Source organism: Oxyura jamaicensis, chromosome 9 (genome assembly GCF_011077185.1).
Source record: "Oxyura jamaicensis isolate SHBP4307 breed ruddy duck chromosome 9, BPBGC_Ojam_1.0, whole genome shotgun sequence".
Taxonomy (NCBI): domain Eukaryota; kingdom Metazoa; phylum Chordata; class Aves; order Anseriformes; family Anatidae; genus Oxyura; species Oxyura jamaicensis.
Genome location: NC_048901.1, coordinates 16,492,507 through 16,507,952, shown reverse-complemented (window position 1 = coordinate 16,507,952; position 15,446 = coordinate 16,492,507). Strand labels below are relative to the sequence as shown.

The window sequence follows — 15,446 nt, the reverse complement described above, 5'->3', positions numbered from 1 at the left end:
TCAAGGCAAAGAAAGTGTGTCAGATATTTAGAGACCAAGATAGCTTTCATCTTTCTTCTGATTGCATCGTACATACAGATGCATGTTTAACTAGCTCACTGTTCCAGGTAAGACCTACTGTATTTACACTGTTTTAGGAAGCATTATGAACTTTGAGCTCTAATCTGTCCTTTAATGAAATGTATGCAGTTCTGATCTGTGATCGCTGTTGCCTAAAAAGAAAGCAGCAAGGGTGAAACCACACGGATGAGAGCCTCACTGTTCTCAGACAGAGAGGCCTTTTCTTCCCTTTCCCTCCACCAGCAGAGACCTCTCCGCTGTCAGCTTAGCTGCAGACCGTGCAGCTGCAGCTCTCTTGCATGAGCCACACAAGAGGGGCCCTTATTCTTACTGACGACAGCGTTCCCTTTGCTCCCCAAACAGTCAAAACTCAAATGTGGAAAGTCTTGTTTGTTGATTAAATTTGCAGTGGGGAAGCCTTGTGTCTGTACAGTGCAGCAGCACTGCAAGCAGCAGAGAATTTCTGGGTCAGCCAGTCACCAGACAGCACTTGGATCATCTGCTAGTGCCCTGGGACTTTTTCTGTTCCCTTAAGACTGAGGTTTGTGAGGAATTTCAGTGTTCATTTCAGATAGAAACATATCTGACCAGTGTCCTCTGTGGTTCACTCTCAAACAACCTCTGTGCCCAGGAATCGGCTGCTGTAACCACTCGCCTGACACCCATGACAGGAGGGTGTGGTAAAGAGTTTCCTGGGAAAACATCTTGTCCTCGCCCTGACCCAGCAGCCTGCTTACTTCACACTATCTTTTTGGGTAACACGAAGGTATAAGAATGTAACTAAAGGCTCGGAGTGGCTTGCTTCAGTATGTCTGACCTGAGAACTGGTGGTGGTTTAGTGATGGATGGCCTGCAAGGGACCTCCTATTTCTGTTTCCTTGCCGTGGGACTTCGTATAGAATGTATGGATTCATATATTTATATATAAATATAGATATACTATAGATACACTTTCTATAGAAAGTGTATATATATATATATGTGTATATATACATATATATTTAAATGTATTTTTCCCAACCCTCTTTTATTAGGCAGTAGTGAGTGATTCTCCCTCATCAACGTGTGAGAATCACTGTCTTTCCTTTGTCAGCTAGTGGGCCATCACTTTGTGATAAGCTATCTGAAAATGTGATCGGGAAGCCACTCTGGGAAGATCAACACCATCTCCAGCCGCCGTCCCCACGCGAAGAGCCTTTCGCTTTATTCTCCTCAGCGCCTGAGAGATGTCCGAGAGCGCCTTTCGCTTCCCTCCTGCCCCAGCCGTGCCCCCTCTTTCTGCCAGGCGTTGCGGGCACCGAGCCTCCCCTCGGAGCCGGCCGGGCCCGCCGCCCCCGGGGCCCGCTGGGCCTTGTAGTTTCCCCGCTCCTCAGGCTGCGGCGGCGGCGCCTCACGCGGGCGGCGGCGGATTGGCGGTGGCGGCACCACGCGCCCGCTCGCCGCTCTCTCAGTGGCCGGCCGGCCAAGCCGTTACCTCGGGGCCGGGAGAGGCGGAGGGTGACAGGCGTTGCCCCGGGAACGGCCCGGGGCGGCCATGGCGGCGGGGCGGGCCCCGCGGTGAGGAGAGCCTGAGGGGACGGGCGGTGCGGAGGGGCTCTGTGGAGACGGGGGGTGCGTGTGGAGGGGCCATTTTCGGGGGAGGTCACCTTCCGGGACCCTCCTCGTCATCCTCATCTTTCTCCTCTTCTTCAGCGGAGCCGGGAGCTTCGAGGGTGGCGTCTGAGAGGAGCCGGCGATGGCGTGGCTCGGGGTGCTCCGTGGCAATTGTGAGAGGCTTTCTGTCCCCACACGGCTTTCCTCCTCCTTTCTCTGTTAAATCTCCTAAGCAACGCTCGTTTGCCTTCCAGGGCGTTTGGGAATATAAAGTCTTGGAAATAGCCGGCCGAGCTGCTTTGGATCGTGTTGAAAATGCTGGGAGAGAAAAAGCAGTTAACGGTGAAAAGAGATCTTTACACAGACCCCACGTTTCCAGCCAGCGACGCCTCTATATTTTTTAATTACCGCACCCCGCTTGCCCAATTCAGAGGCGAGATATCTTGGTTGAGACCTCAGGTGAGTCTGAAGGTGTGAAAGCCTGCGGTTTTGTACAACTGGACTTCAAGGTAGGAAATGTTAGCTAGCATCAAACAACTGCTTCTGGGTGTCTTTATTGGTTAGAAATACAGAATGGGCAAAAATAAAGTATGTATTAACGATCTGTGTCTTACTGTTTTTAAGTTAGGGTTCATGTCTTGTTGTTTTGATTTAAATCGTGGTATAGAACTTCAGAATTCCGTGATGCTCATAGAAATTCAGATATTTCATTATAATTATGTTTCATCATACAAACAATGCCATATCAAATTAAAAGCAACACTACATCGTTCCCTTTTTTATAATAAATTGTATAACTTTTGAAAAATAACAGCATTTTAGAGTGTTTCAAAATGATGTTGATTCCTTTGCTATCGTTGGGGAAAAATTGTGCTTTGATAACAAGAAAGACTTTCTTTTTTTAACAGCTATAGTTTGTATTACTGCTTTAAAACTTCCATCTAGCTTTTAGAGCCAGACATATGAGAACTAAAAAATTAGAATGCGTTTCTGCAGTACGTTCAATGGAAGTGAAATATTTATGATGTTGCTTTCTATATGTGGGGGGAGAAATAAGGCTATAAAAACGTAACGGAGTGAAAAAGTACATTGCCTTTAGTTGTATTACTTTTCTGCCCTACACCTGGGGGTGATTGTGGAACAGTAGTGGAGCTATTGGTTATCAGATGGAATTAACACATGAAAGACTTCACAGAGTCCAGTGTGCAGCTGGGTTTTGTACCTTACGCCTTGATGACTACTGAGGACTGATGAGTTAACTTCCGTTTCTTGCAGCGCTCGCAGATGCTCACTTTCAGATCAGGTTAAATTGTTCAAGACCTTGCATTTGAAGTAATCTCTTTCACTACCGACTATTTTTATCTGCCCTAGAAAGGTTTTTTCTATTATATGAGTTCAGAGATTCTTGCAAGTTGGGATGTGCAGTGCAATGCGAATGGCATCGCTTCTCTCGCAGTTGATGATATGTCTTGCAAGGAGCTGATGAATTAAGTTGTCTTTCAGTTATTGACCGCTCTGCTGAGGTTGCACTTGATGGTGGCATTTGTGCACTAAAATCTATGCGGAAACTAGATTTGCCTCATATAAAGTTCCTGTGAAAAGCCACAAGGCAGTAATTTAGTTGTTGCTTGCTTCGGCTGAGTCTGAAGGCAAAATGTTTTAAGAGGTAAAAGTTCCCTTATTTTGTGAGATGTCTTGGAGCCCTCCTGGTCCCTGCGTTACAGACTTCCTGAGACTGTTAGGCAACCTTCAACTTTAACTCACCTTCTTTTACTTTCAGGACATTTGTTCTACTCCTCGGTTATTTTCAAACAATCTGCAGGATGTGCAAGTGAAACAAGGAATCCTGGGAGATTGTTGGTTCCTGTGTGCCTGTGTAGCTTTGCAGAAGAGTAAATACCTGCTGAATAAGGTAGAGAAGTTTCTTGTTTCACGTTTCAGAATTTTCTTTACCTGATTTACATTTATATATTGTTTTCGAATCCTGATCCATATGAATATCGATTTTGTTATGCTTAGTTGTACTGTTTTTGTTGTGACTTTTTTTTTTTTTCTTTATTAAATGGCTGGTATTCAGCATAGTTTAAATTTGTTTCATTAAAAAACTATAATTACTTGTCTCGATTTTGGCTTTTTGCCTGTAGGTAATCCCTCCAGGTCAGCCCAGCTGGACAGATGAGTCATATCGAGGCTGTTTCACTTGTCGAGTCTGGCAGTTTGGACACTGGGTAGAAGTAACCATTGATGATCGTTTGCCTTGCCTTGGTGGTAAACTCTGCTTTTCCCAGTGTCAGACAGAAGATTTGTTTTGGCTTCCACTGCTGGAAAAGGCTTATGCAAAGTATGTGAACACTGTTATTGAGGGAAGTAAAAGGAGGTAGAATACTTGTATATCTTACCTTCTGTTTACTTAGACATCTGACTGTTTGGGGCATAGATCTGCATATTATTCAATATAAAGTAGTGTGGTTGCCAGCTTTCCTGTACTAGGCTGCACAGAAGTCTCTTCTTAAATCCTAAACCTGTAAGGTGTGTTCTTGATTACATGTGGTATACGATAGTCTTTCGGAGAGAATTAGGGTGAAGAGTAAGAGCTGAAAAGAATATGAGCTTTTGGATTCAAATGATGTTAAGTCACTGTCCACTGGTCCCCTAATTTATTAAAGGGAACTATTTTACTAGTGCAGCAGTTTGAGGGCTCAATGAAAAGCAGACAGGCTGTAAATATCTTCGTGGAAAGCAGCAATGTTACATCAGTTTAAGCTAGTTGAGGTCATGACTGTGTATTTCACTGCAGCTTTTGCTTTATTTGACAGTTTATTACTGAGTAGAAGCAACTAGATTGTTAACACGGTTGAAAATGTGGCTGGTTTATAAAACATCTATCAAAATGATATCAAATCTATCCAAACCAGAATTTGGAGACAAAGTGCACTGATGAGACAGACACCAAATGTACAAAAGAACCTGGAAGAAAGATTGTGTGCCTGCCAGCAGAGGGCAGAAAAAGACTTTAAGTGTGAAGTAGTTTCTTTGGGTATGTTGAGTAGAAGGTGTGAACTAGCTAGGACATGCTAAAACTTCTCTGTAAGGTCTGAAAGGTAATGCTCTGTTTTCTGTAGAATCTTGTGAATCTAGGTAGTTTTTTTCTAATTTGTTTCGCATCAGGTAGGATAGTCTCTTGATTTATTTAAACTGTTGAAGGAAACACTGTGCAGAGTGAACAAAACTCGTAGAAGGAAGAAGAGAGTATGGAAGAGAGTGGAATGCAATTACATTGTGAAAGATGATGTGCAAATAAGGTAAAAATTACTAGGCTAGAACAGTTTCTCTATAGGAAAGAATGAGTTAATAAAATTCCCATCAAACAATGAAATATCTGATGGCTTACCTATTCCTTAGGTGAAGTATTCTGAAAATAATGCAGTTTGTGCATTCTCTTGCTTGCTTGGGGATTAGGCAGGGTGCAGTCATGATTGTGATGTAGGGGAAGACTGAAAGGACAAAAGAACCTTTTTTCTTGAGTTTCACTGCTTATAGAAACTTCTTCTTGTGTTTTTCTGCAGAGTGCATGGATCATATGAACAGCTGTGGGCAGGACAGGTGGCAGATGCTTTGGTTGATCTGACTGGAGGCATTGCTGAAAGATGGACCCTGAAAGACCCTGGAAGAAATGTAGAGAAAGAGAAGACCGGTATGGTTTTGAAGAAAGAATTGTTTAGGAGATTAATGAATCTGAAGGAACAATGCGTAATAAGCTGCTCAGTCCTCAATTCCAGACAAGGTAACAGTAAAGCTCTAGATGTTTAAAGGATACTTTTCAATTGAATGCTGTTCAGGGCACAAGGCAGCCAGCAATGCTGATTCTAGTACCATGCATGTTTTGTTGTGCAATTTTATGTAACCTTGGATGAGTAAAGATTTAAGGATTTTGTTAAGTTCAGGATGGGGTGTTTTTGGGGAGGTGCTTTTTATATTAGGTGCATGGGAAGGTATTATGATTCACTCTCAAAACAAAAAAAATCACCCAAATCCCAACCCTAAAAACCTTGATGAATTTCAGCACCAAGAATGTGTAGATGTTTAAGATCAACTACTAGGTTAAAATGCTTTAAATTTTTCATTTATTTCTATATAGTTACAAATAACACTGTTTTTAATGCTGTTTTTATACTAATCCAATAAACAATTTCCTTTTAGCTCAAAATAGCTTTCTTTCACAGGATGGTTTAATGTCTGTCTTTGTAAAATATGGGGTGAGTTCTTTTGTATATTTTCTTATCCTCCATTATTATTATTTTTTCTCTTCAGGTGCAAGTGAACTAGGAGAATTTCATGCCTTTATTGTGATAGACATGTTGAATCTTTCTGAAGTGTCAGGCAAGGAAATTGTCCTGCTGCGAATACGAAATCCCTGGGGGAGGCGGTGCTGGAGAGGTCCCTGGTGTGAGGGGTAAGTAGGTTTATTTTCATCTGGAAAATCATTTGTGAAAGTTCTGAAGCTCAAGGTTGAATGTTGTTAATAGATTAAAGTGGAGGAGAGAGGCTTTAGTTTGTATGCAGTTGTTTTGAGAGTTCACTGGTTCTAAGTCACATTGATCTAATAGTTCTGATAATCTAAAGCTTTTAATATCGATTTTTTGTTTAACAAAGCATTATATCTTTTCCTAGAAATATACTGAAGCTGTTTGTTTTCTGTCTCCAATTTTTTTGTGGTGCCTTTGTTTTCTCTGCAGTTGGTCAAAGGACCTTTGCTTAGAAGAGGTTTGTGGCTTCTTATAAGTCGTCACTCAGCTTTACTCATCTGTTCCTGTTGGTATTGTCTCAGTTGCAGGAGACAAAAAAAGCTTGTTTAAAGCAAAATACAGCAGCAGGATGCATATGCTTGTTGCTTGTATACTCTTTTTCTGTTTCTGCAGGTTAATATGAGGAGAAGAAACTGGAATTGATGCAGAGCAGATATAAAGATCTGTTTTTAAAAGAAATAGAGAATTTTGTTCAGCAGTTCAAATGGCAGATAGCTTGCACATAACAAGAATGAAAGGGCAGGCCCTCTTAGCTTATTTTGAAAAGTGTTAGGATATTTAGTCTGTAGAAAAGAACACACAATTCTTGACCCAAGGAGCTTTCAGCAATAGATGATAGTAAGATGTGATTGTGTTAATATGTAGTTTGAAGAGGTAGTGTGGAGGTTGTTTGTGTTCCAAGTTAAAAATATATCTCAATGAAGACTCCATCCCTGGTGCTGCTCTTATAAGGCCAAAATTCTTTACTCAGAGGGTGGTAAGGTCCTGGCACAGGCTGCTCAGAGAAGTTTTGATTGCCCCATCCCTGGAAGTGTTCAAGGCCAGGCTAGATGGGGCTTTGGGCAACTCGGGCTGGTGGGAGGTGTCCCTCCCACCAAAATTTTAAAGCAGGGTTTTGGAACTGGATGATCTTTAAGGTCCCTTCCAACCCAAACCATTCTGTGGTTCCAGTGTGATTATCCTGTAATGGTTTTTACTTTGGGTAGAGTTTTGGATACATTCTTAGTCTCTTGGTGGTAGTTTCTTTGTCAAACAGTGACTTGCCATATAGCTGAGAAGATAGCATTTCTTTGAATGGCCTTAGAGCCCTCTGTGTTTTTTTTTTTTTTCCTCAGTTGGATCCATATGTATTCTAACAAAACAAAAATGTTGCAAATATTGGCTTTTAATGGGCCCTAAATAAAATGTAGGGCTTAGCCAGCAGATTCTGTAGAGACAACTTGGTGCTTTATACAAACAGTGGTTTTTGATGTTTGCTGTACAGCACTGAAATTCTTTTAGAGCCGTCACTGTGCAGCTTGGCTTACTTTCCTCACTGATTTTAGCAACTGTTATTTTGGCTCTCGCAGTTTGGACACTATGCTGTGTCTATTGAAAGCAAAGTAGCTATTTCAGCTGTAAGTGTGCTACTGAACCTCATCTGGTGGTAGTTTGTTTCTTCAAAGTTTTCTTTGAATGTTGTGATTCATACTTTCCATTATCCATCTCACTGACTAGCAAAGTGTATACAGGCAACATTCTATGCAAGAATCTGAAAATAAAATGAAACTTCTTGTCCTACACCAGTTTGCTGCATGGGATCAAAGATTGTTATGGAACTCGGGTGAAGAACTGAATCTTAGCTTTTGTCTTACAGTGGTCAAGGGTGGAGCCAACTAGATCCGGTAGTTGCCTCAGAACTGCTCTCCCAGATCCAAGAGGGAGAATTCTGGGTTGACGAAGAGGAATTTTTCAGAGAATTTGATGAGATTACCATGGGCTTTCCAGTCAACGAGGAAGGACAACTTCAGAGCCTTTATACAGGTGTGATATGAAAAGCACAACTTTCTTGTACAAATAATGATACATCAATGGGAAAGTTTCATTTGAACTGCAAATAGCTGCAACTAGACCATAATTTCTTTTTCTAAGCCTTTCCTACTTCTACACCTGTAGACCCTTTCTGTCTCTACTGCTGGGGAGAATAGAGGGATAAAAGGAAACTGAAGATCCTTAGAAGGGTCTTTGATATTCCTCAGAAACCTAGTTACTTGCTGGCTTGTTAAGAGATTAGCAATCTTGTCTGAAGCTTAGACAGCTCCTATTCTGGAGAGTCTTCAGATTTTTTAGTGAGATATAAACTTCAGATTTCTAAAACCAATTCCTCGTTACTTCTAAAGCTTATGTCATCAGTCTGCCATTACCAGACATGACATTCATTTTTATGCCTCTCAAAATCTTGTTCATAAATGTCTACTGGGAAGAAGTATCAGGGCTACCACAGCATGTTCTCTTGGGCTAGGGAATCTCTGCTTTGCCGTGTATTTGTTGTATAAAATGAAATAACCTCTGGTGTCTGCACCATGTTCTTCTTATTTTGTTAGAGAAAGTGCTCTATCACTCTCAGAATCTTTTTGGATCCTGGGTGAAAGGCCAGTCTGCAGGTGGCTGCCGTAACAACAGCAGCTTCCCTACCAACCCTAAGTTCTGGCTGAGAGTCTGTGAGAAGAGTGAGGTGTGCATTGCTCTGCTGCAGAAACACAGGAAATACAGTGCTGACTGGGCTGGAAGAATTCAAAATCTAACTCACTTAGTAGAGAAAAATCTGTCCTTGACTGAAGGCATGCAGGTGAAGAATTATCAGGCTGTGGGATTGCATGTCTGGAAGGTAATTTGGAAGTGACATTTTTCTTTTTGCAAAAAAGTTTCAAAACATTACTGAAACATCTGAGTAAAACCATTCATTTCTTGCGGCAGTGATAGGATTCAACAGTTCATGTATTTTACACCTCGCATTTATGTTAGAATGATCCCAATTTATGTCACAAAGCAGATGCTCTCTGTACAGCCTAGGAGTGGACTAGTACTTGATTCTCATCTTTGAGTGCCAAGATCCAGAACTTTTGAGACTATTCCAAACTAGTGCATGATATTTCAAGCTGATTATTTGGTAACAACTCCTAAATTTATTCCTCCTGAATATTAACACCTTCTATTCCCCTTTGATGTTCAGCTTGTCTGCTGACATTATCTTCCTTGTTTAATTTTGTAAAAGTATGCATGTTTAAAAATGGTTTAAAGAAAATTTGTTCACTTTTTATTAAAAACTGCTCATTTCTCTTAAATGCCATGCATTGTTATGCATCTGTTCCAGGTGGAGAAGAAACGATTTAACCTTCCAAAGACCCTCTCTGCTCCTCCAGTTGTAGGTACCATCTGCCATTCGTATGATAGAGAAGTGCATGTATGCTGTGACCTTTCACCTGGGTACTATCTTGTTGTTCCCAGTACTTTTCTAAAAGATGCAGTAGGGCATTTCTTGCTTCGTGTATTTTCAACAGGAAGAATCTCTCTCAGGTAGGTTTAAAAAGAAACAGCAATGTTCTTAAAAGTTGTGGGCGTGCACAAACACATGAAGTATAGGGTTATGTGCCAGTGTTCAAATGTTTCTGAAGAGCTGTGCAGAGCATCAAATAATAGTGTTGTTTTCTCTTTAATTAACGTAAGTAGTATTCTGTCTCCTTGTTTTTTGGATGAAGCAGCTGTTACCTCTTATTTAAAGTATCATAGAGTCAGCTGAGTAGCATCCTGACCTTAAATTGTATCCCAGTGTTCTGAGAGAGTGCATATTTTATAAAAGAGCTGAGCAGGTTTCTGCAGAACAGATCTCTCCTATGTGGAAGTTGTTTCTTAGCATTGGGAAAAATGAAGGTGTACCAAGGAAATTAAAAGCAGCTGTTACTACAGTCAGCGATGGGAAAGAAGAGCCGTATATTATCATGTACTGAAGAAAGTGTTGGCACATGTTCTAACAGATTGCCAGACATACAACTTTGTTGATAGTGAGCAGTACAGTTTCAAATGCAAATAGAGTGTCAGCGGCGGACTCAGATGACGCAGTACTTGTAGCTCGTCTTTGGAGAACAGGTGTGAAAAGTAGCACTGACATTCTTTAGTTGAATGCAGGATTGGATTTTGAATTAAAGCATTCAACACTGACTATATGGCAGAGTATTTTAATTGTGAATGCCTCAAAACATTACCAACATTCTGATCAAGTGCTTAGAAGGATCACTGTGTATTGTGTCATATTTGATCTTCATAACTTGTGATGGAAAAATAGACTTTTATAATGTACTCGGAGCAGTCTTTTTCCCCCAGTATAACAGTGTTTGCTGATTGAACGCAGGATATCAGCAGTATCAGTCCAATAGCTTCTGACACTTTAAATTTTTTAACTGTAGCAGACTACAGAGATATCTCAACACTTCTTAGTCAGTTATTTATGAGCAATTCTGGGTTAGTGACCATAGGCCTGAAATAAATGCTTAAGAAGACATGATGGTGAGTAGTTGTGTGGAGTCAACAAAGTTGTATCTTCTTCCAAGAAACCTAAAAAAAAAATAAAAAATAAGAGGTTGCCTAACAGCTTGTGCCTGGTAAGCTATATACTGTGCTGTTCATTTCTTTTTGGTATTCTGATAGTACGCTAACAGCTCATATGTCCTTGGACAGAAGCTGGCAAATTGCAGTATAAAGTCATTTACTCTGCAGAATTTGTAGGCAAGATGGCATCAAGTTTTAGACTGAATAAAGGTCTGCAAAATGATGAGGCTAATTTTGCTGTATGGGTGCAAAATGTGGACTTTTATTGGCAGTATATTTGGTTTCTGGACATAGCATCTGGGGAACACTTGGCTGGATATTTTATCCCATGATCTATTGCCGTTAAGTATAACACTTCTGCCTCTGAAATAGAGGTGTCAGCCTGGATACGTGTCTAGAATGGACAGTCAGAGAATATCAGAACAGCTGTTACATTAAGTGGATGGAAAAGTGGAAGTAAGGACAGATGGTATGTCTGAAGTTACATTGCAGTATGATTTCAAATGCTGTGGAACTGATGTTGATACTAGTCTGTTCATGTGGCTGTGAGAAGTGGTGCTGGGCTATGATCGAAATGTCTTAATGTTATAGCAATCAAGTCTGCACATAGAATGGAATTATCTGAATAAAGGCATAGTGGACCTAGGAAAAAAACCCACAGCGTATGTTTTGAACTTACTGGGAGGTGCTTGTGTATACTCAAGGCAACACTATCAGCTGTATTGCTTTCAACGATACCTTACAAAACAGTATTGAGAAAAATGTGTAAACTGTGATACATCACGAATATATAAAAATCTATCTGGTTTTGATGCATAGTTTGCATGTGCTATATTCTTCTGAATGTCACTGTGTTCCTGTAAGTTTATGTAATTCTAGTCTGTTTTTGTGGGCTGGTTTTCTAAATCTGTGAAATCATACAGATCTTTGTGCATTCAGTTTTGTTCTCTCTTGTGTTTGATAGTGAGGTAAAACCACCACCACCAGATGCTGCCCTCTCTGAAGAACTCCCAGCAGGTGAATGGGAAACAGTGCAGCTGCAGGGATGCTGGAAAAATGGGCAAAGTGCTGGAGGTAGCAGGAACTTCCCCTCCTTCCATATCAATCCCTGCTTTCCCCTCTCCATTCCTGCAGGACCAGGAAAAAGCAGTGTGAAAGTTACTCTCCGTCAGCACTGCCAAGATAGCAAGTGTCGTCCGATAGGTTTCCATATTTTCCAGGTAAGACTTCTTCTGATCAGCTTGCTCATTTGCCAGGTGTGAAGGTAAGCCCATCAGTTATTTCAGTGCTCCTTGCCCTGGGCAAGGGGCATACTGCTTTTAGAAGTTCAGGATGATCCTGTGTAAAGGACTGAATTTTCTAGGATTGATTTATCTGTACTTAATACTGCCATCTGGATTTTCTGGAGGCCTTCCCATCCTTCTCTTCTATAGCTCTGTACATAAGAACGAGCATTTGAAGTGTAATAGATACATCGGACATACCTTACTGTGCTATACCTGGCATTTACAGAAGACTGAAATATTTGAGAAGATCAGCATGTTTTCTTTCTTTTTGCAGGTGCCTAACAGCAGTTGGAAACCAAGTACTTCCTCTTTTCTACACTTGGAGCCACTGGTTAGCTGTGTACCTCACTGCTATTCACAGGAAGTAAGCCAACTTTGCAGGCTTCCTGCAGGAAGTTACGTAATTATACCATCCACATACTTGCCCAATACAGAAGGCAATTTTACAGTGGTCATAGCAATCAAAATAGACAGGTAAAAATATGTTGCTTTGTGCATTTTAATTTTTAAAGCTTTTTAACAAACAGGGATGTTTTTTGACAAGCTGCAGTGAGTTGTAAACCTTATTCCACGTAGTTGCTCCTGATGTGAGTAATAGCGCATCTGAATCAGAGTCTGTAGATTCTGTAAGATTGTGTTAATATTCCATATAGGTAAGAATGTGGAACGACGCCTAGCATAACAATCTTCTCTTTCCAAAGTGTGGTAAAGTGATTTGAGAGATCCCCCAGTGCTTTGCACAGAAGTAAGTGTGGTTTTCACTTTTAACAGGAAACGCATTCACAGCCGAGAGACACTTGGACAAGTATTACAAGAGGTAAGCGATACACTTTAATGTCAGTTGTCCTAAAGATGACACAGAGGCATCATCAAGGCTTATGTATTAGCTAATATTTGAGAGTTATGCATTAGCGGACTGGACTTTGAATGCTCTTATTTACTTGCTGCAAATTGATGATCAGTGAAGCAGTTAATCTTTTTCTTGTTCATCTGCCAAAGCGCTATATGTACTTTCCTCATGGTGCTCGTTATTTTAATATCTAGGAAATGAAGTATGTAGTGAAGCTCTTTATTACCGTTGTTTTGGAAAAACAAGGTTGCAAGACTGAAGGGATATATTTAAAGGTGTATTTCTTATATATTCTGTGAAACTGTTTGGACTTGAGTAAAGGGTACTGCCTGACATCAAGGGAACAAACAGGTTAGATTCTCCAGGACTTCAAAATTTGGTGAATTTGGAAATGGCAGTTGTAGTTTGCTTATCAGTGACAGAAATTAATGTCTGAATCTAATGTTCAAGAGCATAGTGCTCAGTGCTTTCCGAATTTTAACCTCTGAAGGATCTAGGCAGTCTGCCTTACTGAGAAGTTGGGCTGTCGATTTCTAAGGTGGATCAGAGTAGAGCTGGATGTCAGTGTATAATTCTAGAAGTTTGTGCAATTTCTGATTACTGAAGTTAAGGAATTGACAAGCTTTTTAGTTTCTTTAAGACATTTCACAGGCTAAACTAGCTTTTACCCTTGGTTTCTAAATCTTTCTCTTCTCTATTTTATTTCAATTCCTTAAAGTTTCTTCTCTTTGTTGACAAAGTTAACTGATGAAGTAGTTATTTTCTGCCTTGTTCACTTTCTTGTAGGTTTCATTTACAACTGTGATGAAAAGGTAATCTGGAATTCTCATGGTGTCATTTTGAGAAACCTTGGAAAGCTGAGGAATGCTTCACTTCTTGCTGGTTTTGGTTTTGAATGGGATAAAAAGAAGATACTCATTGCCCTGTTGATTTTCCAATGGTACCAACTGTCAGGCCTACAACGGCATCCTTGTAAAAATACCTCCTTAATCATGTACACTCTGAACATGTTCTTCCCATGTGTTTTAGAACCAGCATTGTACAGTGAATCTTCATAATGTACCTCAGTTCTTCACAGATACGGGTGGAGAATATGTGCATGTTTTAACCCAAGCTGCAGTTTTAGAAGAAAACCAGAAATTGTAGGTGCATAATGGAGTAATATTTGGTGGGAAAAAAAAAAAAAACAAGCTTACAGAAGGAGACCAAACTTAAGGAGACCAAAGGGTAAACATGAAGGAAAGAAACTGGAGTCTTTATTCAGGTAGGACATACCTCAAGAACCATCAAAATACACTGGAGTACAGAACGTTCCTACACTGCCAGTCATGCTGCCGAGCACTTTATTGTGGGCCCTTTGCTGCACCATGCAAATCGTAGGGTGAAAAGAATTTTTTTTGGTGAGTTTTTCTTTAATGAATACCACCGACAAAAGAGATACGACTTGAAAACTTTTGTTTATGGACTACCGTGTCAGACTGCTTTTGTAAATCTGTCAGAATGTATTTTATGCAAGATCTGCCCTCACTGTAAGAAATACGAAATTTAAGAGACTTTTCTTAATTTCTGTTAGAAAGTATTTCTTATTCAAGGAAGATTTTTTAGATGTTATATTTTCCTCAATAAAAATGGAGTAATGTTAAAAAGTTTTAAAAATTCTTTTATTAAAAAGTTGAAAACTTGTCAATGATGTCATGTCTTTTTGTTCTACAATTTTCACTAAATGGAAGGTGATAAATGGAAATACTGGGAGAATAAGGCTTTCCTTTATTTGTATGTCTGAGAAATAAGTAACTTTCAGCTTTTGCTTTTAACTACATTCTAGCATAATTTATACTCATCCCTACTGCACCTTGAAAACGGAGAGCACCTAGGATGCTCACGGCTGCATTTTAAGTCATCAAAACTTTCCACAACCTGTTGTGGAAGTATGGGACAATGAAAGAAAAGCCCCTGTTGGTAATAATTCTCTACTGTGCTTGCTTTAACAAATACTGTCATCTTCATTATTTTCTTTGATCGTTGAAATGCTGTTACTTTCCCTTGAAATAGCAAATTACTGGATGATATAATGGTGTTTCTAAGTAGAAGAAGGGAAGTTCATGAGGACACCTAGATCCATGACGTGACAAAATAGTGAACAGGTACTGAAGTAGTAATGTAAAAAAGGTGCAAGTATTTCTAAATTGAGTATGATTATAAGAGATCCTATTCTGCATAAATTTATGCATTTGTGAAGCTTATATACTACAAGATGCAGTGCTTCCAGGGAGTGTGAAAGGAAAAGAGCCAAAACTTAGTCTGTATAACCTGGTATCTTTCACAGAAGGTTGCAAGAGAAGGCCTTCTGCGAATGCAGAGGAGTAACAGCATACTGAAGCAAAGCTTTTTTCAGGCATCCTTGCTGCGTCAGAACATTTGTGTCATTTTAAGTGTGATATGTGACTGAGCACACATGCAGGGAAAGCTTGGTACAGGTTGCTTCTCTAAAATGCTACATCTGATTCCACTGCTAAAGTGAGTGTGTAAGTATGTTTTTTGGTAATGTTTTCAAGTATTTATATATACCTAAGACTTCATTATATGAGCTTTGCTAAGTAAACTTATTTTAATTTCAAAAAGCTCAACTGTATGAAGTCAGACCTCCTAAATAAAAATACTTCTATATTATTTTGCTATACTGCATTACCTAAACGTGAATACAAATGAGATACTTGTTCTGAAAGTAACTGCAGTTACTGACTGGTCAAAGTCCCTCAGCTTTGT

At 40.0% G+C, this 15,446-nt stretch overlaps 1 protein-coding gene across 2 annotated transcripts; it reads left to right on the top strand.

Moving 5' to 3' along the window:
- The first annotated feature begins 1,673 nt into the window (after nt 1-1,673).
- On the top strand, nt 1,674-15,350 carry CAPN10 (calpain 10). 2 transcript variants are annotated; one of them, XM_035334750.1, is made up of 14 exons: nt 1,674-1,826; nt 1,908-2,112; nt 3,434-3,565; nt 3,798-3,994; nt 5,220-5,437; nt 5,965-6,106; nt 7,816-7,982; nt 8,543-8,826; nt 9,313-9,515; nt 11,509-11,561; nt 11,679-11,764; nt 12,105-12,304; nt 12,602-12,647; nt 13,467-15,350. In XM_035334750.1, exons 2-14 carry the CDS (start codon nt 1,969-1,971, stop codon nt 13,494-13,496), a joined length of 1,902 nt encoding a protein of 633 aa, XP_035190641.1. In that variant the 5' UTR covers nt 1,674-1,826; nt 1,908-1,968; the 3' UTR covers nt 13,497-15,350. The 2 variants fall into 2 exon arrangements, with proteins under 2 accessions (XP_035190641.1, XP_035190640.1); XM_035334749.1 differs by having other exon boundaries at nt 11,509-11,764.
- Nucleotides 15,351-15,446: the final 96 nt, after the last annotated feature.

Excerpts from the sequence above, each read along its gene's own strand:
- CAPN10 (XM_035334749.1), top strand. The coding sequence starts at position 1,969 with ATGCTGGGAGAGAAAAAGCAGTTAACGGTGAAAAGAGATCTTTACACA. Across the intron at positions 3,995-5,219 it reads CTGGAAAAGGCTTATGCAAA|AGTGCATGGATCATATGAAC; the intron begins GTATGTGAACAC and ends GTTTTTCTGCAG. Across the intron at positions 6,107-7,815 it reads AGAGGTCCCTGGTGTGAGGG|TGGTCAAGGGTGGAGCCAAC; the intron begins GTAAGTAGGTTT and ends TTTGTCTTACAG.